Genomic DNA, 25,062 nt, shown 5'->3' with positions numbered 1-25,062 from the left:
AGGGATTTTCCTACAAAGAGCATTGCCCAAGAGAAGAGCAAGGTCCTGGGCAGTGAAGGGGAGAAACTGAGATCACAGAGGAGCCTCCAACTAAACATAGAACACCCAATGTTGGATAGGCTTAACAAGACCAGCTCTAATGGCATACTGGTGGAGGACGTGTGTGTGTGTGTGTGTGTGTGTGTGTGTGTGTGTGTGCGCATGTTTGTTTCAATGACTTCATGTACAAGAGCCCAAGAAGGCTAGAAGACATTAAATCTCCTAAAACTAGAGTTGCAGAAGTTTATGAACCACAATGTGGGTGTTGGAAATCAAGCTGAGTTACTCTGCAAGAACAGTATTCATTATTAACTGCCAAGTCATGTCTCCGGCCCTGCTAATACAGGCCTTTAATGTCCTATTTCCAGCAATGTAAACTCAATCCAGACAGAAATTCACCAAGGGATCATGGGGAGTGCTATTTCATATAGGTCCTTCTGCAAGACTCTATGCAGCAAAGACATGAGTTATTCTGAAGCACAGTGAAGGCCTTGCTGGAGAGAGGGTCTGTCTCCTCTGGGGCAGTTTTTCTATGTTCATCCAGGGATCCCTTATGTCTAGAGGAAAAGGTACCTTTCCAAACCTAAAATAAGTCCCCGGCCTCTCAGGTCATCTTCCTCATGTCTAGCTATACTTAGTGATGTAGACATGAGAATACAATGTGGGCATTAGCACCCTTTGATCAGGATGCTGCCAAAGGCATGACACATGACTCAGGTCCCCTGAGAGAGAAGCATCACTACACACCCAGTTCGTCATCTCTTAAATGTCCTAGCCAGACAAGTGATGTGTCAGACATGTTAACTTTCTGCTCTATAAAAGCGACATCATTGCCCTTTTCTGTTTAAGGTGATGTATCAAACTTTTAGCACAAGCTATGTAATGCATCCTTGTTTGCCAGTCTCTTCAGGACTAGCAGTGTCACAGGATGTAGTAGCTAAGCAACATAAAGCTCCTGGTCAGAACCCACAGACAACATGTACTTGTACAACCTTGATTCTTATCAAAACATATTAATTCAAGGATGAGTAATAATGATGGAGCTACAACTATGTGCTTCTTCTGACACAAATAAGGGATAGCATGAAATCTACAGACCTGCCTATCAGAGCTACCATTCAGCTACCTATTAGTGTCATAGCACATAGAAAAGTAGATGACAGCCTGCTTCCAGTATCTCTTTAGCCGTCATATGTGGTCTTGCAAAACACAGAGTCCTACTGGGTCTTTGCAGTTATGTAAAGGACAAGAAATCTGGCAGTTGACTTTCACAGATAATTTCAATTAACTTGACCAGGAAACATAGAAATAGAGATGTGGGTTGGATTTTGTACCTGCATATATGTTCTGTGCAATCCTTCACCTGGGGTGTGGTGCTCAGAAATGAGGACAGCCATCCTACTCAAAAGCAGCTCTGGTATCCCACTGCCTTCCTACATGGGGCTACTTCTTTCCATGTCCCATTGCTATGAATAAATAAAATCTTCATACCGGAGACATAGTGATGCCAAAGTCCTGGGCCTTTGGGAGCAGTAGTGGCAGACCCCTCTTCATTTCCTCAAATGGAGAAGAGTAGTGGCATCCAAGTGCCAGGACTGAGAACTAGTGGTACTTCAAACAGGAGAAAAGCACCTGGCAGTTTAGTATCAACTACTGCTTTGACTTAACAAAACATTTTGTGAAATCCAAGGAGCTCAAGAAAGAATTTATGTCTGATCTCTGGCTACATGCAGGGTATTTCTCATCAACAGCCATAGGATTGATCTTCCTGCCAGATGCTGCCAACCATGACCTGAAAGACCTCTCAGTAAAGTTCCCCCTAAGTTGCAGAAACAGGTGAGAGCTAGATAAAACTATGTAGTGCCATTGCAGGCATGTTCTAGAACCTCAGAAACAGTCTAGAAGGCTCCCCCAAAGCTTTCACAAGAGAGAGGGGCAAGAGTTTCTTCCCCCTACTGCTACTTGAAGAAACAGCAAAGGATGCTCACCCTGCCTGCCTGCTTTACTTGCCTGTGGTAGACAGAGGATGTCTGTGTCATAAGGTGAGAATAATTCCAGTTTTTCTACATAGTGAAATACACACAGTACACATGTAAAATGAACCACTTTATTGAACTACAGGAGCAAAAAATAGTGGATTTAACCACATTTTTAAGAGACCAAACAAAAAATACTACACTGTTTCCACTTTCTCCTGAAACAGAACAGGCTCACTGGAGGCCTGTGCCAAGGGTAGGATTAGGGTCATAGTAGACTTCAATAATGTGGGACTGAAGCCACTGATCAGGAGGCCATGAAAACACATTGCACCTCCTGATCAGGAAGATCAAAGCTCCCTTTACTTCAATTGGGAAATGAATCATTTGATTTAGACTGAAGGTTATTTTCTGGTATGATGGGTTCTGGGTTGGCTATACCAGCAGAGCCTGGAGAAACTGCTAACAGGTGATGGTACCTGTGTGCCTAGTATGTAGTGTTGTTCTTGCAGGTAGGCAAAATGTTCTCGACTTTGACTGGAGTTTCTGGATGTTTCTGGCCTGCCTTGGTTAGTAACCTTCTCTAGTGTTCTGGCCTCAAGGGGGCATTTCTTGGGCTTTTAAGCCACTTCTCCCACTCCCCATGTTAGAAAGCACAGAGCTTTCCTCACTTGTAGTAGCTATGCTGGCAAGAATTACAGAGTGTCAATGGTCATGGGAAGTGAAGGTGTGGCATCTGAGACACAGCAGTTGAGCTATCTGCTTCTCCCACGGCTTAACCCATCCATCTCTAGCACAAGCTTGTAAAAAAATACTTTAACAGAGAATATGCTGTACAGAAGTAGGATTTGACACTGTATATTACAGTGCTAAAATAGCTGTATAAATACTATACAGGCATGGAATCATGCCACTGGGAAAGGCTCACTGATGAGGCCCTGCAAACCTGCTGTCATCCTGCCTAAAGCAAAATTTCTGTACAGCAGGGACAAGGAGAGCAAGGCTGGGCTGCATCTGAACACAACAGGTGTGTACAGACCTACTTATAGTTCCCACTGGCTACCTATAAGCAGCACAGCTGAGCCACAAATGGAAGTGATCCCATATGAACCACATCGTTCAATACTTTAATAGGAAGTTTAGCACTAGAAAATCTGCCCAGACCACAGATGTGCTTTCTGTGGGTCAAGGCAGCAGTCATCCCTGGGTGGGTACCACAGGAATGAGAACACGTTTCAGGTACCCATAGAGAAAGAAATGGGTTCTTTGCTCATGTGTCACTGGCATCCATATTGATAGATACACTTAGTCCCTGCCACCTGTGTTGTTAGGAGTGGCTGGTTGACACTGGATGCAAACGAGGCTTCAGATGGAGGTCCGAGGTTCCAGGTCCAGGTCGGGGGCAAGGGAAGTAGGAGTGTGTGTATCAGTGCACACACACTCCGGCCCTGGTGGCGTCCTTTAGTCTGGCATTTCAATATTTAGTTTGGGTGGAGGAAGGACATACTTGCCAGGGCTCTGGGTGATGACCACCCTGGCCTTCTTGCGAAACATAGGTGCAATTTTAGGAGGTTCTGGAACTGGGGTTTCTTCTGTTTCCTCACTATCTTCATGGTGGAGATCATATGAAATGTTTCCATACTCTCTCAAAAATGGGAATATTTCAAGCAGAAACTGGCAGAAGTCTTTGCGAATACCAAACCACCCTAAAAAACAAGAATTTCCCCTTTCAAACTCTAGGCTTTCATGTCACACATTTTTCCTAAACAAGTTCTACTGGCCCTATATATCACTTCACCCAGGTTCCTCAGAAGGAAAACCTGGCCAGGATCTAACTGCACAATAAGCAGAGGAAAGGAGACCTCCAGCTCCAATTTTCTCAGAATGAGACCCCAGGCTAGTAATGGCAGTATCTCCAGGTCCTTATTTGAGGGGTGGTGATTCTCTAGCCTGTAATCAGAGCTCCTGGTTGACAAATGGTGAGGTAGGCTAGAGAGTGCAGTTTTATCTGGCTAGCCATTGATTCAGATGAAGCTGCAGCTGAAGAACCACTAACTTCGAAAGTGATTCTCAAACACTGGCAGAACCTAGACCATACCATCTTCCCATTTTCTAGACCCAGGTTAAACTAATTGGTTGTAAGAGTGATATTTAAGCAAAGGACTCCTGTAACCATCTGAAATATGAGTAGACACAAGAAGGAATTGGCCAAACTTGAGTATGACCTCAAGGAACCACTTAAACTAGGTCACTGAGTTGTGCTGCTTCAATAAGGGACTACCAGCTTAGTGCTGGCTCTCCCAGGATAAAAATAATAGCTCAGCCTGCACTACATTGTACACTCCCCTCTTCCAAGGAGGTAAGGCAGGCAGTTCTCTGGGTTACATGAAGTGGAGCTCACAGCCTTATGAGAATGGTATCTTCCTCAAAGACCATCTCCAAAGCACATGCCATAGAATATTAGTCAAGACAGAGTAGTCTAGCTCCACGAAACTGAAAAGATCCCATTCTATTGAGAAGAGAGGGACAGAAAGGGTCCTAAATGCTCCTGGCATTTTGGTGGGATATGTGGATTTTTCCTGAATTCAGAAAGCATCTTAAGCTGATTTTTAAGGAGCAGGGAATAGGAACTCAAAGAGATAACCTGTCATGTCTGGCCCTATTTCCACTTGTCCACTTATAGGGTACAGTGGAATGAGGAGGAATACAGACGAGCATCCCAAAGCAAATGAGATTGCATGGTCTTCCTATGGAGCACCGCCCCCCTTCCTCATCTTTAAAATACACATAACTTCTAAACTGAGGTTCTGAGTCTTAGCATTTTGAAAAGAGCAGCACATGTGCAGACCACCCACCTATACCCACCCACCCACACACCCACCCACCACCCACCCACACAGAATTTCTTAGTCTGTGAACATACAGTGGTTTCCTCCTTTCTGTCCAAATGTTGTTGCCATCAGTGTGATCAATGAGAGCCACAGGGGAACAAAAATTGGAATACAGGAGAAAGTATTGTGGCCATCCAGTTTGTGAACCAGCAGGATCTAGAGAAAGACAAAGTTAGTTATTGATGCATCACTATAAAATGGACCAAATCTGTAACTGTCCGCATTGAAATCCCTCCCTGTCATATCTGAGAAGAAGGAAGGCTACCAGAGGTAATGGCCGCATCCATCCAGGGGGAAAAAGGACCATGGGAAATTTTACATCCTTTCCCAGGGCCAAACTAAAGTCTACCACTGAAAGATCCCCACTGCAAGGAGTTCTGTGAGAAATACTTCCCAGAGTTTGTTTAAAGGAGTCAATAGTATCTAGTCTAGTATTCTCTACTGAACTCCAATACAAAATCAGGTTGTCCAACACCCTTTTAGAGTAGGGGCTGGATGTGGCCAAATGCCTTGTGGGTAAAAAGGCATACTGTTCTCTGTGAGTCCTGCAAGCATGTTCTCACTGTTCCAAGTTCTGTTTGGACTGTCTCTCTCCCACAAGGATAGGAGTATACCTATCTAGCTATGGTAGATACTGTCCCAGATAAAGGTAGGATGTGGGAGCAGAAGAGATTTCCTGTAGAAACCTTACCTCAAAAGTAAGAAGAGGCACGACAATGGTCATCCAGCTCAGTGCCATGGTTATATGTGTTCTGCGTTGTTCTGCAATCACATCCATAGAGCGCAGAAACAGAACAGACCAAACGATGTAATAGAGGACCACCAGGCACAAAAAGGACATGAGAATCCACAGAGGGACGCACACAACCTACAGAGGAGTAGAAACAAGCTTGAGAGCTTCCTTGCAGCTCTGGCAGCTACCTTTATCATTTTACTGGGTCTTTTCAGGTAGTCAAGGGGAAGCACGACTATAGACAGTCCTACTGTCCAGGACTGTCATGGAGATAGCATGGGGAGCACCACATTCACCAGAGAACTTCCATCTAGGAAATAATGTCATTAGGCCCTTTTCCATTCAGGCAACAACCTGCCATCTGGTCCTCCAACACAGCATATTTTAAGTTTTTTTCTGAATATACTCCCTCAGTCTCAAGTCCCCCATTTTGTCATCTACTCATTCCCATGCTCCCTGCCTCTCAGTCATTCCCACATTCCTTCATTCTCAGTTCCTCCTATTCCGTTACTCACAGTGTCTTGCCCCCAACTAAGTTACTGACATGTGCACTCTAGCACACACGTCTGTCTTACCTGCTCACTCATGTCCTCACATACCCACTGTCACCCCGCTCACTTCCTCACTCATGATCACTCATGTAATCCTCTCTCCTACCTCCACCAAGTCTCCCTCATGCACCACCCACGCACGCAAGCACTTAACACAGAACAATGGAATCCATCTTCGTCCCCTGCATCTTCCTCGCTCCTTGCTCTCATACACTCAGTTCTTCACACTTCCTCTCATGTCCAGTCTCACCTCTTCATGGCACTCATTCACATACTCCTTCACTCACATAGTCCCGTATGCTTACTCTGTCTACAACTCATGTAAAAATTACCCCTGCTGCTACATTCTCATTCTATCAACTTTCCCTCACACTTCCTCCCACAGCCCTATTCTCGCATTCCCTTGCAGACTCCCTCCTCCCTCTCATTCAGTCGCTCACATATCTGTTTACTCACTTACTCAAGCACTCACTTCTGCATGTTTATTCTCACTTGGAGTTATTCAACACCCATCACTGACCCCTCAATCACTTATGTATATGTATGTGTCTGTGTGGGTGCATGCACATGAATAAGTCCTCATTTTTTTAATTGACTCTGTGGTATGTATTGGCCAGAAATCAAAGTTTTGACACATATTTGCAAAACCTTTTCCTTAGTCAGTGTCCTGTCTTTTCCTTTATTTTATGAAGTCTAACTTGATAATTTTATCTTATGGCTCATATTATTGGTGTCATGTATAAAGAATGCTTTTCACTGATTTGCAGGCTTCAAGGGCATGCATTCAGGAAAACACTCATACACATAAAAATAACAAAATGTCAAAAGCTTAAAAATTATCTATAACTCAGTAATACCTTTTCTAGAATACTTTCTAAAACATTAAAATAATTACCAAGGATTTTTTAATACACAAAATATACAAAATGTTTGAGATAAAAAAATCTTGTAATGTTTTTAGAACATCAGAATTATGATTGATAATAATTAAGTGGTTCAAAATAGCTATAAGAGAATAGCATTTTGAACATTCCTTGCAGAAATAAATGATAAATGTCTGAGATAATACAGTAATTAAACTGATTTGATCATTACATATTAAAAACACAAAATGAAAGATTCTACTACTGTTCTTCATAAACATATATAATTAGGGTATATTTAAAAATTTAGAAAACTTTAAAACAGATATACAAACAGGCACATTTGAAATCACAAATATGAGGAACAACTGAAACATTTAGACATGTTAAAATGCTACCTATGAGTCAATAAGGCCTTACATGTTATCTTTACAATGATATTTGTTAAGAACAAATGCTTAAGCTATATTAAAATAAAAAAGCTCGGTACAGATGAGTCTCAACTATCTGTGGACTATGTTAGCTCCCAGTGGTGCTCATGCTTGTCTTTCTTTCCAATTTTTTTGAAATAAATACTTATTTACTTTTATAATAAAAGGTTTAAAAATGTAAAAAGGCTACTTACAAGCCAGGGCCAGTGGATAATCTTGTCCAGTCTTAAGGCAATGAATATAAACTGAAGAATGTTGACCGAACACAGGATTTCTAGCTAAAGATGAAGAAAAGAACCAGTTATACAAGTTGCATTGAACACAGTGGTTATTTGTTTAACACACGCATAGGCAAGGAAAATTTTAATACTGTAAAATTTTAATTATATTATGCTGGAAGCTTCTGATTATTTTGGCAACAGAAATGGACAGTGGATCATGCTGAGGGGAACTGCACACATGTCTTTTGTCTCATTCTTAAGGTTAGTTGGTTGTTTAAGATCTAAACATTGGCCTGATAGTGACCTTCTTTTAAAAGAGGAAAGACAAAAGAGGCAATCTACAATAGATTTCCTCCAACCGTCCTTTATGCCTCTGCTAATAATCAGTATATAGCTGGTTTATAGGTACCCTAAATTTTGCTTCTACTTATAACCAGACTCTGCCATAAATCCCATGCCTTCTTTTTCACTTCTGAGGACCTTGTCACCTTAAGCAAACAATTATACATTTGGTGTTGCACCATTAATTCTGACTGTGCTACTGACCTTTCCCAATAAGAAACTAATTGTCAATTTCCCATTAAACCCAAAATGTCCAAATACAAGTAAGTTCACATCTTCTGTGATTCAACACTCCTGGCCTAACCCACGTTTTGGGTACATTCCAGCTTTGTGAGGCAAGAATGGTTCCATTCTAAGCTACTGATAACTCCTCTTTACAAAGGCTCTCAGTACTAATAGGCAGCAGAATATTTATATCTGCATCTTACTGGGCGATTTCAAGAGCATTTTAAGGTTGACTAATCCTTCTTTCTTGTACTGTTGAGTTTCAAGAATCATATTGTATAGCCTTTGCATGCTGTGAGCACTCAGAGAAGTTCTTCTTGGGCTCCCTATCCATTCCCTAAATGGCTATACTTCTAGCATTCCAAACAGACATCCCTTTCACTGAATCACACACAAGCACTCATTCACACTACCTGGGGTGGAGGGAAAGTTTCAGCAATACTGCAGATTAACATATTGCCTAGTGATTAGTTCTGAAATGTTCCTGCAAGCTAGCCATACTTCTGTATAACAGGTCTAGTGTGCAGTTTCCACAAGGCTCTCCTTGAAGCACCTGGCATTAAACTGATCCCCAATTGAGCTCACTCTCTCCTGAATGCTGTCCTTCTACTGCTTCCCATTTGCCTATAAATCTACTAGTATACTGCTTTGTGTCCTCAGTTCCTTTCTAGTTAATTGTTCTGGCTTTGGATTGGGTCTGACTGAAATGGAATTCTGGCCTTCCTCCTTAATGTGTGGCCATGAATAAATTATCATTCCTAGAAAAACAATTGCACCTCTCTCACAGGTTGTTGTAAATATTAACTAAGTTGCTGTTATTTGTGAAGTGATCATACAAATGTTTGGCACAGATTAAGGATACTATGAATATTATCCACAATTGTTTTCTTTATTACTATTACTAGTCTTAGCATTTTAATTTAGTTCTGTATGTCCTCTTCTTGGACCTAAAGGGCTTACATATATAGATACTCGATTAAAAAAATATTTACATGAATATATCAGGACAAGGTGACTAGAGGGCAGCTAAGGAGTGACAGCATGTGGTATGAGGTAGTAAGACAATTATATATCAATTCAGGTAGACTATTTTATCAAGATATCTAATTAAATACTAGGGTATGGTTACTATGACACCATCAAGTTTTTAAAGGAGATTATTCTCAGTACTGTAAGGTAAGTAGCCCTTATCCAAACAGTTGGGGGTTATCCTGGAAAGGAGGAAATTCAAGCAACCTAGAGTGTCACCCCCTGCTGAATCTGTAGCCTGCCTGCCTGCCTGGTCTATAGATATAGGCTGCCAGCTTCACAGCTATGTGGTGCCATTCCTTCAAGTCTCTCTCTTTGTAGCTGTTTCTATTTATCCTATTGGTTGTTTCACAAGACTGACACATGTGGCTTCTAAGACAGGACACTAGGACACTAGGAGAAAGCTGAAGGTCTTTGTTCTCTTGTAAACCACAATCTAGAGTTAAGGATTAGTCTGTTCCTGACAAAGGGTAAGGGACTGACATTATAGTAAATGTTTTAAAAACATGATTAAATCCACAAGCCTCACCTCTAGTGACCTGTCATGCCGAAAGCCCCAGACACATGCTGCAACAGACACTGGGGAAACAAAGAACAATGGCATGAAGACCAGAAGCCAGAAGTGGCTTCCTCTCTCAATCCTGTCACAGACCAGAACTTCAAACATCAGCAGGAGCAAATGGATGCCCACAGCAATTAACATTGCTTTAAACTCCACACATGTTTCTCCTTCTGCTCTAAAAGGGGATGGGAAGAAGAAAAAGAAAAAAACACATTCAGAATCCTCAGTACAAGTGTCCACAATAGCGCACAGCAAATACCAAGTCAATTCCCATTCTGAATTTCAACTGTAAATATGCAAAACAAAAGATGAAGTAATAAGTTAAATTCAACCTATCTTTAAAAGACTATCTTGCAAATATCCAGGAACACTTAGGTTCCTAATCTTAAATTCAACTATCAGAGTTACTTCCAAGATTATTCCATTAATTACTTCTGCCGCATCTCATGATCCTTCACTGAATCTATTCACTTCTCACTGAATTAAAAACTAGACAATTCATATTTCATGCAATTCTATAAATATAATTTAGCTTCATCTGCAAGTGTAGGTTACATTCAATAAGATATGACAATCTTTTTCAGTGCTACTTTAAAATGCAAATAAAAAGTAATAACTTTTATTCATCTTTATTTTAGTATGATAATGAATTAAAACCTGGAAATTAAAAAGAAAGTTAAGTTTTGCTCAAAAATTAGCTTAATTAGCTGTATAAATATAAACATAGATTATTAATAAATTAAAATTAAAAATGTTTATAATGCATTGGAAAGACCTATAATGTTCATTCAAAATACAGATAAAGATTTGTGACACACTTGCCCTATGGGTGATAAATATTCTAGAGACTAGAACAAAGAGAAAAGAAGGTCACAGGCAATTCCTGTAGATCTCACTAGCATACTGTTGAATAATGGTCATAAGAGAATAACTCTGCCTGTGCATACCATACATCCAGCCAGCCACAAACAAAACTGTTTTTCTTTATTAGATAAATATCAAAACAAAGGAAAAGTACATATAACATTTAAGTATCAATTAGTGAAATTTTTTTAAGAAACAAGAATTAGATGTCTGAATTTTTCCCATAAAAAAAAGAGATACACAACCTAGGCTCGGTGGTGCTCACCTTTAATCCTAACACTTAGGAGATAGAGGCAGGTGGATCTTTGTGCATTCAAGGCCAGCTTGGTCTACAGAGTGAGTTCCAGGACAGCAGGGCCTATGACACAGAGAAATCTAGTCTTGACAAACCAAAAAAAAAAAAAAAAAAAAAAAAAAACAGAAGAGGAAGAAGAAAGAAAGACATAACAAGAGATATAAAACCACAGATAAAGCTGGGCAAGGGTGGCGCACGCCTTTAATCCCAGCATTTGGGAAGCAGAGGCAGGTGGATTTCTGAGTTCAAGGTCAGCCTGGTCTATAGAGTAAGTTATTGGACAGCCAGGGCTACACAGAGAAACCCTGTCTCAAAAAACCAAAACACACACACACACATACACACACACACACACACACACACACACACACGAGAGAGAGAGAGAGAGAGAGAGAGAGAGAGAGAGAGAGAGAGAGAGAGAGAGAGAGAAAGAGAAGGGCTGGAGAGATGGTGCAAGGGTTAAGACAGCTTGCAATTCTTCCAAAACATTTGAATTTAGTGCTCAACACCCATATTGGGGTGGCTCACAGCCACTTATAACTCAGTCCCAGGGATTCATCACCCTTTTCTGGCCTCCATAGGTATCCTCATATATAAGATATACATTCATGTGAATAACAATAAGTCTTGAAATATTATATTTATTCATTTATTCATTCCTAGCCTCTCTTTGTTTTTAGAGACAGTGTTTCACTGTGTAGCCCTCGATATCCTGGAACTGGCTCTATAATCCAGGCTGGCCTTGAACTCAGAGATGTTTCTGCTTCTGCCTCTGAAGTGTTGGGATTAAAGGTCTATGCCACCACTGCCTGGCATATTATAATCTCAGGGGGGGAAAGAAAGAAGATATTCACACATTAATATCCTTCATTTGCTAAGATTTGCTATGTAGAGCCCTTTGAACGTCCTACATGCCTATCAGATATGCATTTTACACAGTCTATAACTTATAACTTCTTTTAAAAGTTGATAATCAAGATTTTTTAAAGCTGAAGTGGCCCTGTCTTCTATATTCCTTCACATGAACAGCTGTTTGTATCTCACTGTCCTATCAGGAAAGTCTGCACTCATCTTCCTGCTGTAGATTTCTAATGGTCCTCACTCTCTCTACTTCCTCTCTCTACTCCCTTATCTTTGAGAAAGGAAATGTAGTGACTCCCACAGAATCCAACCACACCAGGGTGCCACAACTTCTATGACCCCCCAAAGCTCTATGTTCTTTTTAACAACTGGTTCTCAGTTTACCTCACTGCCCAGTTCCTATCTGAGGGACTCAAAGCCTTTGGCCCAAGTTCACTCCCTGGCATAACAGGATTAGAGGAGTAGGAGAAAGGGAAGCCTAGTTCTAAAAGTAAACTACAGAAGTCAGATCCCTAGTAGGCATGGAAATAGAGTGTTTCTGTGCTTTTTAGTCTGCTACAGCAAAACATTTCTATATTTAGAGTGTCTGGCATTATGCTAGTAGGCTTTCTAGGCATTAAACTATCCTCCAAACTAATACTGTTCTGGAATACAATACATAACAAGTGTCTATGTTTTCAAAACCTTGATGAGGAATATTTGTTGGACTGCAGTTCTCATATAACTTCAAATAGAAAGAAATTGTCTTTATGTTATCTCTAGTGAGAACCATCAAGATTTTGTTCTCTCAAGATATAGATCAGTGGGTTTTATAAAGCAGTATTACCGATACTGAGGATTTCGTGCCCAAACTCCAGTTCCAACTGATGCGCCAACAATAACCATTAACTTCCACAACCATATTGGAGCAAAGACAGCCCAGTAGCTCCACTGAATGATGCCATCCAATCGAAGGGCCAGTAGCACAGAGAACAGCAGCAGACAGGCATAGATGAGGAATTTACTAGAAGGAAAGCAAAATGTGAAAAAGTTCATTTTTAACAAATATCTAATAATAAAATGAGGAGAAATAATAGAAACATTTTAGCTCATAAAAAGGTCATTAATTCTGGGTCACAGAGAGGAGTCAACAGTTTAGATCACTAGCTGCTTTTCTAGAGGACATGGGTTCAGTTTCCAGTACCTAAAAGGCAGTTAATGACTGACTATAGCTTCAGCTCCAGAGGATATAACCTCTTCTTCTGAACTCCAGGGACCCTGTACAGACCGGGTGCACAGACATACACGCTGGCAAAACACTCATACACATAAAATAAGGTAAAATACATTTTAAGGTCACTAATTCCATAACAATTTATTTAAAAGTTCTATATAAAATACATACTGTATTGGGGTTGAGAAAACAAAAGTGAGTAAGTCTTCTGCTTCAAAGGGTTTTCTGATAGATGTTTATACAGAAAGCCACAGTTACAATGTGGTATAACATTTGTATAAATGGTGTGTGGACAAAGTGAGATGGGAGCTAGGAAAAGAAAGTATGGGATCTGACTGAGGCAGTAGAAGGAAGAGAAGTGGTGACCATTGCACTGGTTCCAAAGGTAATTGGAAAAATAAAGACCCTAATACAATCAGTCTCATCTGTGAGTTGTTGTTCTAAATTATTCCAATCACATTAAAATTGGGCACAGCAGTGCTTTTTCTGCCACTTAACCACTGTTTTACCAATATACTGTAGACTGGCTATTCTTCCCACTTCATCATATAGGGTATTAAATTAATTTTGTACCCAGATGTCAAGATTTATGAAATTGTTAAGGTTTTTCCTGCTTCTGAAGCTGACATTTTAAAATACAAGTATGTGGTATCCTAATAATCCACAAAGCCACAATTACACTGATACCAAAAGCACACAAAGATCCAACAAAGGAGAACTACAGGCCAATTTCCCTTATGAATATTGATGCAAAAATACTCAATAAAATTCTTGCCAATCGAATCCAAGAACACAACAAAATGATCATTCACCATGATCAAATAAGCTTCATCCCAGGGATGCAGAGATGGTTCAATATAAGGAAATCCATCAAAGCTATCCACTACATAAACAAACTAAGAAAAAAAACCACATTGTCATTTCATTGGATGCTGAAAAAGCATTTGACAAAATTCAGCATCCTTTCATGCTAAAAGTCTTGGAAAGAACAGGAATTCAAGGCCCATATATAAACATCGTAAAAGCAATATACAGCAAACCAGTAGCCAATATCAAACTAAATGGAGAGAAACTTGAAGTAATCCCACTAAAATCAGGGACTAGACAAGGCTGCCCCCTCTCTCCATATCTTTTCAATATAGTACTTGAGGTACTAGCTAGAGCAATTAGAAAACATAAGGAGGTCAAAGGGATAAAAATTGGAAAGGAAGATGTGAAACTATCACTATTTGTAGATGATATGATGTCTACTTAAGTGACCCAAAAAACTCCACCAGAAAGCTCCTACAGCTGATAAACAACTTCAGCAAAGTGGCTGGTTACAAAATCAACTCAAGCAAATCAGTAGCCTTCCTATACTCAAAGGATAAGCAGGCTAAGAAAGAAATTAGGGAAATGACACCCTTCACAATAGCCACAAACAATATAAAGTATCTTACTGTGACTCTAACCAAACAAGTGAATGACCTTTATGACAAGAACTTCAGGTCTCTTAAGAAGGAAATCAAAGAAGACCTCAGAAAATGGAAAAATTTTCCATGCTCGTGGATTGGCAGGATTAATATAGTAAAAATGGCCATCTTGCCAAAAGCAATACACAGATTCAATGCAATCCCCATCAAAATGCCAACTCAGTTCTTCACAGAGTTAGAAAAAGCAATTCTCAAATTCATCTGGAATAACAAAAAACCCAGGATAGCTAAAACTATTCTCAACAGTAAAAGAAATTCTGGGGGAATCAGTATCCCGGACCTCAAGCAATACTACAGAGCAATAGTGTTAAAAACTGCATGGTATTGGTACAGTGACAGACAGGTAGATCAATGGAATACAATTGAAGACCCAGAAATGAACCTGCACACCTACGGTCACTTGATCTTTGACAAAGGAGCTGAAACCATCCAATGGAAAAAAAGATATCCTTTGCAACAAATGGTGCTGGCTCAACTGAGGTCAGCATGCAGAAGAATGCGAATTGATCCATCCTTGTCTCCTTGTACCAAGCTCAACTCCAAATGGATCAAGGACCTCCATATAAAGCCAGACACACTGAAACTAATAGAAAAGAAACTGGGGAAGACCCTTAAGGACATGGGCACAGGGGAAAAGTTCCTGAGCAGAACACCAATAGCTTATGCTCTAAGATCAAGAATTGACAAGTGGGACCTCATAAAATTACAAAGTTACTGTAAGGCAAAGGACACTGTCAAAAGGACAAAATGGCAACCAACAAATTGGGAAAAGATCTTCACCAACCCTATATATGACAGAGGGCTAATATCCAATATATACAAAGAACTCAGGAAGTTAGACTCCAGAGAGCCAAATAACCCTATTAAAAACTGGTGTATAGAGCTAAACAACGAATTTTCACCTGAAGAGCTTCGAATGGCTGAGAAGCACCTTAAGAAATGTTCAACATCATTAATCATTAGGGAAATGCAAATCAAAACAACCCTGAGATTCCACCTCACACCAGTCAGAATAGCTAAGATTAAAAACTCAGGAGACAAGCAGGTGTTGGTGAGGATGTGGAGAGAGAAAGAGGAACACTCCTCCACTGCTGGTGGGATTGCAAGCTGGTAAAACCACTCCGGAAATCAGTCTTGCAGTTCCTCAGAAAGCTGGGCATGACACTTCCGGAGGGCCCGGCTATACCTCTACCCAGAGGATTCCCCGGCATGCAATAAGAACACATGCTCCACTATGTTCATAGCAACCTTATTTATAATAGCCAGAAGCTGGAAAGATCCCAGATGCCCCTCAGTGGAGTAACGGATACACAAAATGTGCTATATTTACACAACGGAATACTACTCAGCAATTAAAAACAATGAATTCATGAAATTTTTAGGCAAATGGTTGGATCTGGAAAATATCATCCTAAGTGAGGTAACCCAATCACAAAAGAATACACATAGAATGCAATCACTGATAAGTGGATATTAATTAGCCCAGAAGCTCTGAATAAATACCCAAGACACAATTCACATTATCAAATCATTCCCAAGAAGGAAGGAAGGAGAGGGCCCTGGTACTGAAAAGGCTTGATGCAGCATTGTAGAGGAGTACCAGGACAGAGAAGTAGGAGGGGGTCGATTGGAGAAAGGGCAGAGGGAAGGGGGATTATGGGACTTATGGGGAGGGAGGAACCAGGAAAAGGAAAATCATTTGGAATGTAAACAAAGAATATAGAAAAAAAAGTTCTAAAGATTGTTCTAAATTATGTTTAAAAACTATGTATAAATTATATAAAAATTCTAAATTAAATGAATACATCTAGACTCTTTTTAGAGAGAGCCATTTGGTTTCTCCAGTAAAATCTATTGCCTAGGAGACCTTCCCCTAGCTGCCTGGAAGAGAGTTTCTCCTGGCTGCTTTTGATTCAAGATGCTGAGCTCTCAGCTCCTCCAGCACCCCTTTTGCCTACATGTGCCATGTTACATGTACAGAGGTCAGAGGACAACTTGCAGTCTTTAGTTCTCTCCTACCACGTGGGTCTTAAGAATTGTACTCAGGCAGCCAGGCGTGGTGGCTCACACCTGTAATCCCAGCACTCTGGGAGGCAGAGGCAGGCGGATTTCTGTGTTCGAGGCCAGCCTGGTCTACAGAGTGAGTTCCAGGACAGCCAGGGCTACACAGAGAAACCCTGTCTCAAAAAACCAAAAAAAAAAAAAAAAAAAAAGAATTGTACTCAGGGCCATTTGGACTTGGACCAGGGAGCCAGGAGACTCCACAGCCTTCTGTGCACAGGCCACCAGAAGAGGGTGATCTTCCTGCAGTGCCTTCACTTCTGAGCACCCAGGTGAGATCTCCACCTTCTCTCTGGAGGGGAACAACTAGGAGCACACAGGGCATAAGATCAGTGGAGCAGCTGGGAGGAGGAAGTCCTCCTGCTGCCATTTGGACCAAGGAGCCAGGCAATTCCACAGCCTTCTGTCAACAGGCAGAAGCCCTTAAAGAGGAAACACAAAAATCCCTTAAAGAATTACAAGAAAACACAAACAATCAAGTGAAGGAACTGAACAAAACCATCCAGGATCTAAAAGTGGAAATAGAAACAATAAAGAAATCACAAAGCGAGACATCTCTGGAGATAGAAAACCTTGGAAAGAATTCAGGAGACATAGATGCAAATATCAACAACAGAATACAAGAGATAGAAGAAAGAACCTCAGGTGCTGAAGATACCATAGAAAACATTGACTCAACAGTCAAAGAAAATGCAAAATGCATAACGCTTGTAACCCAAAACATCCAGGAAATCCAGGACACAATGAGAAGACCAAACCTAAGGATTATAGATATAGAAGAGAGTGAAGATTTACAACTTAAAGTGCCAGTAAATATCTTCAACAAAATTATAGAAGAAAACTTCCCTAACCTAAAGAGAGAGATGCCCATGAAAATACAAGAAGCCTACAGAACTCCAAACAGACTGGACCAGAACAGAAATACTTCCCGTCACATAATAATCAAAACACCAAATGTGATAAACAAAGAAAGAATATTAAAGGCAGTAAGAGAAAAAGGCCAAGTAACTTATAAAGACACACCTATCAGAAACACACCAGACTTCTCACCAGAGACCATGAAAGCTAGAAGATCCTGGGCAGATCTCATACAGATCCTAAGAGAACAGAAATGCCAGCCCAGACTACTATACCCAGCAAAACTCTCAATCACAATAGATGGAGAAACCAAGATATTCCATGACAAAACCAAATTTACACAATATATGTCCACAAATCCAGCCCTACAAAAGATAATTGATGGAAAATGTCAACACAAGGAGGGAAACTACACCCTAAAAGAAGCAAGAAAGTAATCTTCTTTCATCAAACCCAAAAGAAGATACCCACACAAATATAAAAATAACATCAAGAATAACAGGAAGCAACAATCACTATTCCTTAATATCTCTTAACATCAATGGACTCAATTCCCCAATAAAAAGACATAGACTAACAAATATTTTTCATGTAAATCTTCAATTTTATCAGAAAATGTTTGTAATTCCTCTTTCAATTAATTTAGTAATATTTTTATGTCTACCATTTTATCTGCATTATTTTTCATGATAATCTTTAATTTTAATGTTTTTCGATATATTTATTCTATTTTATCAGAAATGTTTTCAATGTAAATCTCTGATTTTACCAAAAATGTTTTTAATTCCACCTTCAATTAACTTAGAAAGTTTTTTTATATATATCATTTTATCTGTAAAATTTTACATGAAATAGTCAATTGTTTTTAATATTTTTATTTTCTATATTCTTTATTTACATTCCAAATGATTTCCCCTTTCCCGGATTCCCCCTCCCCATATGTCCCATAAACCTTCTTCTCTCCATCCCTTCTCCAATCACCTCCCTCCTTTTTCTCTGTCCTTATATTCCCTTCCAATGCTAGATCAATCTTAATGTGATTGCCTATATATTTCTTGAATTTTATCAGAAATATTTTCCATGTAAATCTTCAATTTTACCTGAAAATGTTTATAATTCCACTTTTAATCAACTTAGAATTATTTTATGCCTATCACTTTATCTGTATGATTTCCATGATAATCTTCAATTTTAACAGATTTTTCTATATATTTCTTCAATTTTATCAGAAACATTTTCCATGTAAATCTTTAAGTTTTCAGAAAATGTTTATAATTTCACTTTGAAATATTTTATGCCTACCATTATTATGTCTATATGAAATTTTCCATGCTAATCTTCAAAAAAATCTATTGTCTAGAGTATAGATACAGGTCTATATGAATGCAAGTAAGCTAGCCCCCTATACATATACTTTAGGTGACAAATTTCTGTTTATGACTTGAGAAACTAGCTCCAACTAACAAAATATGGATATTTACACAAATTATTAAAAGGACTGTATCTCTTAGGCTAAGTAAAACTTTATCACCATAAAGAAAATGTTTTCGTAGAAATTTTAACTTGTTTTACTAAGACAAAATGTTTAAGAACATTTGATTAATAAATATATACAAAAGCACAAAATGCAGAGGGAAAAAAACCATTGTCAAACAATACCAGGCCAGTAAAAAGATGGACACTCAATCATCCTTATAGCATATATCTCATCTGATTTCTTATACTGATTCATTAAGATAAAGATAAGTGGAAACATGGTAGAAATAATAATAAGTTCTATCTATTATTTATGTAGGGTTATTAAAGAGAGACATTGTAAAAATCTTATTTGGTGATCACTTTTCTCACTACTGGATCATAACTCACTATATTACCAGTTATACGGTACCTACACCTAGAATTCAGTACTTTTATCTGAAATTTTACTCACCTTGTACACTTATGAACCATCACTAAGCAAAACAATCAGAAAGTCATAGTCAGGGCAGGGCAGGGCAAGAAGTGGCACATAGTGAGCTGAGACCTATTACATGAATTGTTTATCATAGCCAATCTGGCGGGGCATTTTCTCAGCTGAGATTCCTTCTTCCCAAATGACTATCTGATGTCAATCTGACCACACACTAGCTAGTATATTAAACTTACTCTGTCACAGGAGGAAGGGGCATAAAGTATGAAACAAAAAACTTCAAAAAGATCCTGACCTGGATTAGAATCCTGAATTCATCCATAACTACCTGTATGGCTTTAGAGAAGTCCAAGACTCTCTAAAATGAAACTGTTTGGGGCTGCAGTGATAGGTCAGTAGGTAGAGGCACTTGCCACTGGCCTGATGGATAACTTGAGTTTAATCCACAGGACCCACATGTAGGAAGAAGAGAACTGACTCCTGAAAGCTATCCTCTGACCTCCATAAGCACTGTGTCATACGTACACTCAATCACTGCCCACAATAAATTAAAAATGTATTAAAATTAGAAAATACAATAAAATGTGGCTACAATCTGATTTGCAGGGCTATTGTTAAGAGTAAGGATACTGAAAAATAAACTGCCAATAAACATCCACATGGTGGATGCAAATAAGCCATAACCATTATTGACAACAATTAATCAGTAAAAGTCAAGAAAATATTCTGACTTCCAGTAGCTCTATATTCCTCAACAACAGATGTGCAATAAATGACACAGTAATTCATTATCAATACTGATACTACAATCATACTGACAGATCAGTGGCTTGCTTTTAAAAATACTATCTGTAAGAAGTACTTGGAGTAATCAATACCGTGTAATTTTACTCTGATGGAGACTCAAACCTAATGCCCTGAACAAGTGCCACACTACTGAACTATACCTTAAGTTCAACATCATTTATATTTAAAACAGTACATACATTTTCTGCAGTACACACTGATTCTTCTTTTTAAATAATTATTTTCAGGAATTTTTACTTTATTTTATGTGAATGGGTATTTTGCCAGTATGCATGTCTATATACCATGTACTATTTACCTGGTGCCTGCAGAGGCCTTCAGTGAATGGTGACCAGCAATCACATTCATTTTTCCCCAAATATTAAAATAAAAAACAGTTTACAAAGACTGAAGAATGGCTTAAAATGATGGAGCATACAAGAACTTTGTAAACATAATTTACTTCATTAGTATTACATGTCCACATAAACAATCCCAATAAGGCATTTCTTACTCATTGTTCAAGTCTAGAATACCCAAGGAATATATCACACTGCCATCAGGAGTCCAATACAAATGAGCCAGTAGCCTAAACAAAGTTCTCACAGCCTTCCAATGCAGTATGGCTGCCACTATTGAAGGGCCTTCTCTAACAAATAATAACTTTACCAAAATAGTAGACAAGTCCAAGGCCTTGTGAAGTGGTCTGGTTGCCTATTAAAGCCATATACTTCCAGATCTTCAACTTCTAGGAACATTCTGGAATCAGTTTTCCAATTCTGTACCCTTCTAATAGTCTGTTTAGTCAATAAACTGTTAGTGGCTTCAGACAGTTAAGAAGATTTCTTGGTAGACACAGTATGTTGCAACAAGTTTAACTTTGTAACTAAAAAGCAATTCTAAAAAGAAGTTCATAATCAACCAGTTCTGTGGCAGGTGTAAATAGGTATAGGGTCAGCTATCAGCCCTTCCCAGCTAGGTACTAAACAATTTTCAATCATTCTGTGTCCTTACTAGTTCTAGAAAATTGATAAACTGCAGTGAATTCTCAGTGACCAAGATTTGCAAGGTATGAGAGGAGGCCTAGAGCCATAGTCCTTGCTCTGGGAACCACCAAACAATAACAGTGGCTATTTCTGTGATAATCTCCAAAGTTAAGAAAATACATTCTCCTGTACTCTTAAGGTCTTTTCCATCTTGTCAATAGAACAGTTATACTCTGAAGGGACACAGGAAGACAGAGGGAAAATAAATAGTTCATATATCAGCAAGAACGCAGTCATTGAAGAGAAGGAGCTCTAGACTGTTCTTACAGGCTCTGGTGAGTTATCATTCATTTCACTAATACTTACTGAGCCAGCTATTATCTCATGGATATAAACTGCAACAATAAAAGCCATGGGTTTGGCCTCACATGGCTTGAATTTCAGTAGGAGAGAAATATTAATTAAATAAACAGAGACAAATGCAAGGTCACAGATAAGGCCTCTAAAGGAAGACTATGATATTCTACAGAGATTGTACAGGTTGAGGAAGCCAGGACAACTTACTTTCAGGAACTACCAAATGAACAAGGTTTCAAAGCTAGATGGGAACTGAGTCAAGGAGAGAAGTAACCGTCCTATTAAATGAGCAGAGCATGATGAAGTCCTGAAGTAAGAATTCTGAACTGGTTCGGAATTAGAGACAGAATAGAGACAGGAGCTCAGATCTGTGGTCTTAGCACAGGGTGCTTTCCTGTCAACCCGCACCCCCCCCCCCCAGTTTGCTCTCCAGATGTCTGAAAGGCTTTTGTCAGCATGTGGCAATGTTAAAAACTAAATTGTCCACAGTCTATGAAACATCACCAGCTAAGAAAAATCTACTTCTTAATATCATCTGGCCATTCTGTCCCTGGAACATCTATAAGGTGTCCCTTTTCACTAATGACATTGAACCAGGACAATGGTGGGGTACAAGAGACCTTTAATTTTTTTCAAGGAAAGATGCATTTTATTCCACTTAGACTTCAAGCACAAGTAAATATGTTGATGGTCGTTATAAATCTCTGAAGTATTTCATTATAAATTTTAGACTTTAGTATTTGGAAGGAAAAAAGTAAAGGAAAAACTTGCTAAGGGTGTTATTGGAGGACCACTATTTTGCTTTCACAACTCTTAAGATAACCTGGGATATCACTTTGTAGCTTCTGGACTATCTGTCCCATAATAAACAAGTCCTGGAAATTTCTATTTATAACACATTGTGCAATCAGCCATTAATTCAGGTTCAATAGCCTTGTGAGCAATTATGCTCATTCTACAGATGAAACAGATAAGTGAATTTCCCAAGGACACAAAACAATTCAGCCTTTATTTCTGTTTCTTATCACTCTCTCCAAACAATGAAAATACACAAGACCTGTCCAGTTTCAGCACCAACACTGTAGTCCTAAAGACAAGCCAAAATCCTAGGAGCAGTAGAAAAAAAAAAACTATGGTTAGTTCTCTTGTATTTCCTCTAAATGAACTCCTCTCTGCAGAGAAGCTTCAAGGCCATCAATGATGAGCACAGATCAAGGCCAGAATATAAACACAAAGACAATAAGAGCACCAGGCCAGTAGGGCAGCTTTAAAATTTAAAATGGTACCATTCTCACGGAGGCTGCACTCCAAATAGTCTCTTCCGTGTGTCTCCAGTTCCTTTTGTCTCCAACAAACAGCCAAGAAAGTGGCATTCTCAGGAATGAACAATACAGCAAATTATCTATTTATATTCCCATTACTTCCAGGCTGGGACTGCCAACTATCATTAAGTGTCTAGCACAGGACCTAGCATACATAGGAAGACTATCTTACTTGAGTGAATGTCTTCATACTTAGAAATAAATGAGCAAATACTCCTTTTAAATAGCAATGTACTTTTAAAAAATTAGCGAAATGAACTCATCTCACAGCTTACTAAAGAAGAGTAAAGAATCACTTGATTGCCCGTGGCCTGGTCTCCAATCTAGGTCTTGACTCACTTATTTCCAAAGACGTTTTATAAGTGTCTACTATACCAATAGGTGGAAGGTGATATGGACAGAAACAACCAGGAAGTGGATTCTGCTTTGGGATCTCACAGCCCGCAGAGGCAACAATTTTACAACAGTTTGGCAAGTGCAAGGACAGAGATTTATATACTTTAGCCAGTGTTTTCTCCACATTGCCCACTAGGTATTTCAATTCTGGAAAATAAGCAGGGCAATATCTACTTCCTGCGAATAAACTTATAGAGAAAGCTAAGAAAAATGCGTTGGAAACGATCAAGTTCACCCCCAAAGGCATTATGTAAGATTTACCATACCCTGGCAACGACTCTAAAAATTCAGTATCTCAGACATCAGTTTGACAAATAAGCGAAGAACGGCGGACAGACATAAATCCAAGGAAAACCCCAAGAGCTGAAACTAGAGGAAACATGTGGGAAGGTGGCTGGGGGTGTCAGGGTCAGGTGAGATGGCCCCGGCACAGAAAATGGGGACAGGCAGAGCGGTGAAAAGAAAAAACAGAAATAGAGACAGAGAAATGGAAATACCAATGAAAAAGGACGACTGGAGATCAATGGGCTTCCCTCCAGGAGGACACGTCTCCAAGCTGTGCAACTTGGGCCACGGCCGGCTGGTACCAGTTGCGAAGGAAGAAGCGGATGGACCAACTCTGAGGCCAACACAGCTTTCCCGAGAGCAGCTGGCAGCCATAAGGAGCCTCAGGCTGGTGCCTGGGTGCTCAGACTGCAGTGCCGTGGCCGCCGCGCCTCTCCCGGCCGCTACCCGAACCCAAGCCCTCGCCTGGCGTCGCAGGCGTAACCACCTCACCTCGGGTTGAAGTCCTGAAAAAGGCCCCTCAGGTTCATGGCGGAGAACTTCGCCGAGGCGTCCTCCTCTTCCCCCCGCCCCCCGCGCCGCGAAGCCTGCGCCTCAAATCGGGTTCATGCTGCCAGAGGCAGCCTAGTTGCCACTGCCAGGAGAAACCAGAGCAACCAACTGTCTCTAACACTCCTTCCGGCTTCCGTAGTTCGCATGCGCATGCGCTCTGAGGACGCCCTCCGCCCCACCCCCCCCCCACCCCCCACCCCTTAGCTGGCCAGAAGAGGGAGGTTGCAGACTGGCAGTGCTTCTTTTTGCTCCTAGGTACCGGCCTGCCTGTCTGTGGGACAGAACCTCTACAAAAAGAAGAGGGGAACTTCGGGAGAGGGGAAGGATAACTGGGTGAAAGACATAAGGAGGGAGAAAGACAAACTGGAGTACCACAGTGAGATCATCGCAGACACCTGTCACCTTGGCCACCTGTTACCCAGACCAGTACCAGGATTTGGAGGTTTCCCCCAAATTGACTGAACCTTGGGTTACACCTACCAGAGTTGCATATCAACTTCCTTCCCACGCCCCAAGCTACCCAGATTTTGCTGACCATCCAATCCTCACATTCCCTGCCCCAGTCATCTACTCTCTCAGCCATCTTCTCATCTTGGGTTTCCACTGTCCTTAACAGCATGTCTGCCCATCAGAATGCCCAAAATGGAGATGTGGAACTCATTCTTAAATATTCTAATCTAGTTCAGAGTCTCTGTGACTCCTGCCTAGACTTGGTGGTCATTTCAGATCTGGCTTCATCCATTCACAGTCATACTGTTTAGAATTGCCAGGTTTGTCTCATTGGGCAAGTTAACATCTTTGAGGCTCAGATTTTCTCCTCTATAAAATAGAAATTTAAAAAAAATCTACTTTTCCACCTGGTTTGGAAAATTCAGAGACCATGCACAATGCATAGCCTACTGTGTGCTAGATGCACAAAGAATGTTGTTGCTAGTTGTTCTTTTAGGTGCCAAATCTGTAAATCCTTAAAGAATGCTCTAAG

General features: G+C 40.0%; 1 protein-coding gene across 1 annotated transcript; it reads right to left on the bottom strand.

Moving 5' to 3' along the window:
• Window positions 1-2,132: 2,132 nt before the first annotated feature.
• On the bottom strand, window positions 2,133-24,209 carry Tmem185a (transmembrane protein 185A). Its single transcript, XM_052171271.1, has 7 exons — window positions 24,021-24,209; window positions 12,710-12,886; window positions 9,831-10,038; window positions 7,679-7,762; window positions 5,598-5,774; window positions 4,939-5,062; window positions 2,133-3,721 (listed from the first exon to the last, which is right to left on the bottom strand). Exons 1-7 carry the CDS (start codon window positions 24,056-24,058, stop codon window positions 3,477-3,479), a joined length of 1,053 nt encoding a protein of 350 aa, XP_052027231.1. The 5' UTR covers window positions 24,059-24,209; the 3' UTR covers window positions 2,133-3,476.
• Window positions 24,210-25,062: the final 853 nt, after the last annotated feature.

The sequence above is a fragment of the Apodemus sylvaticus genome, chromosome X, assembly GCF_947179515.1.
Source record: "Apodemus sylvaticus chromosome X, mApoSyl1.1, whole genome shotgun sequence".
Taxonomy (NCBI): domain Eukaryota; kingdom Metazoa; phylum Chordata; class Mammalia; order Rodentia; family Muridae; genus Apodemus; species Apodemus sylvaticus.
The sequence above is the reverse complement of the archived record's forward strand: the minus strand, read 5'-3'. Positions and strand labels throughout refer to the sequence as shown.

Excerpts from the sequence above, each read along its gene's own strand:
- Tmem185a (XM_052171271.1), bottom strand. The coding sequence starts at position 24,058 with ATGAACCTGAGGGGCCTTTTTCAGGACTTCAACCCGAG. Across the intron at positions 12,887-24,020 it reads TTTCAGGACTTCAACCCGAG|TAAATTCCTCATCTATGCCT; the intron begins GTGAGGTGGTTA and ends CTTTCCTTCTAG. Across the intron at positions 7,763-9,830 it reads GGCATGACAGGTCACTAGAG|CTAGAAATCCTGTGTTCGGT; the intron begins GTGAGGCTTGTG and ends CTTCATCTTTAG.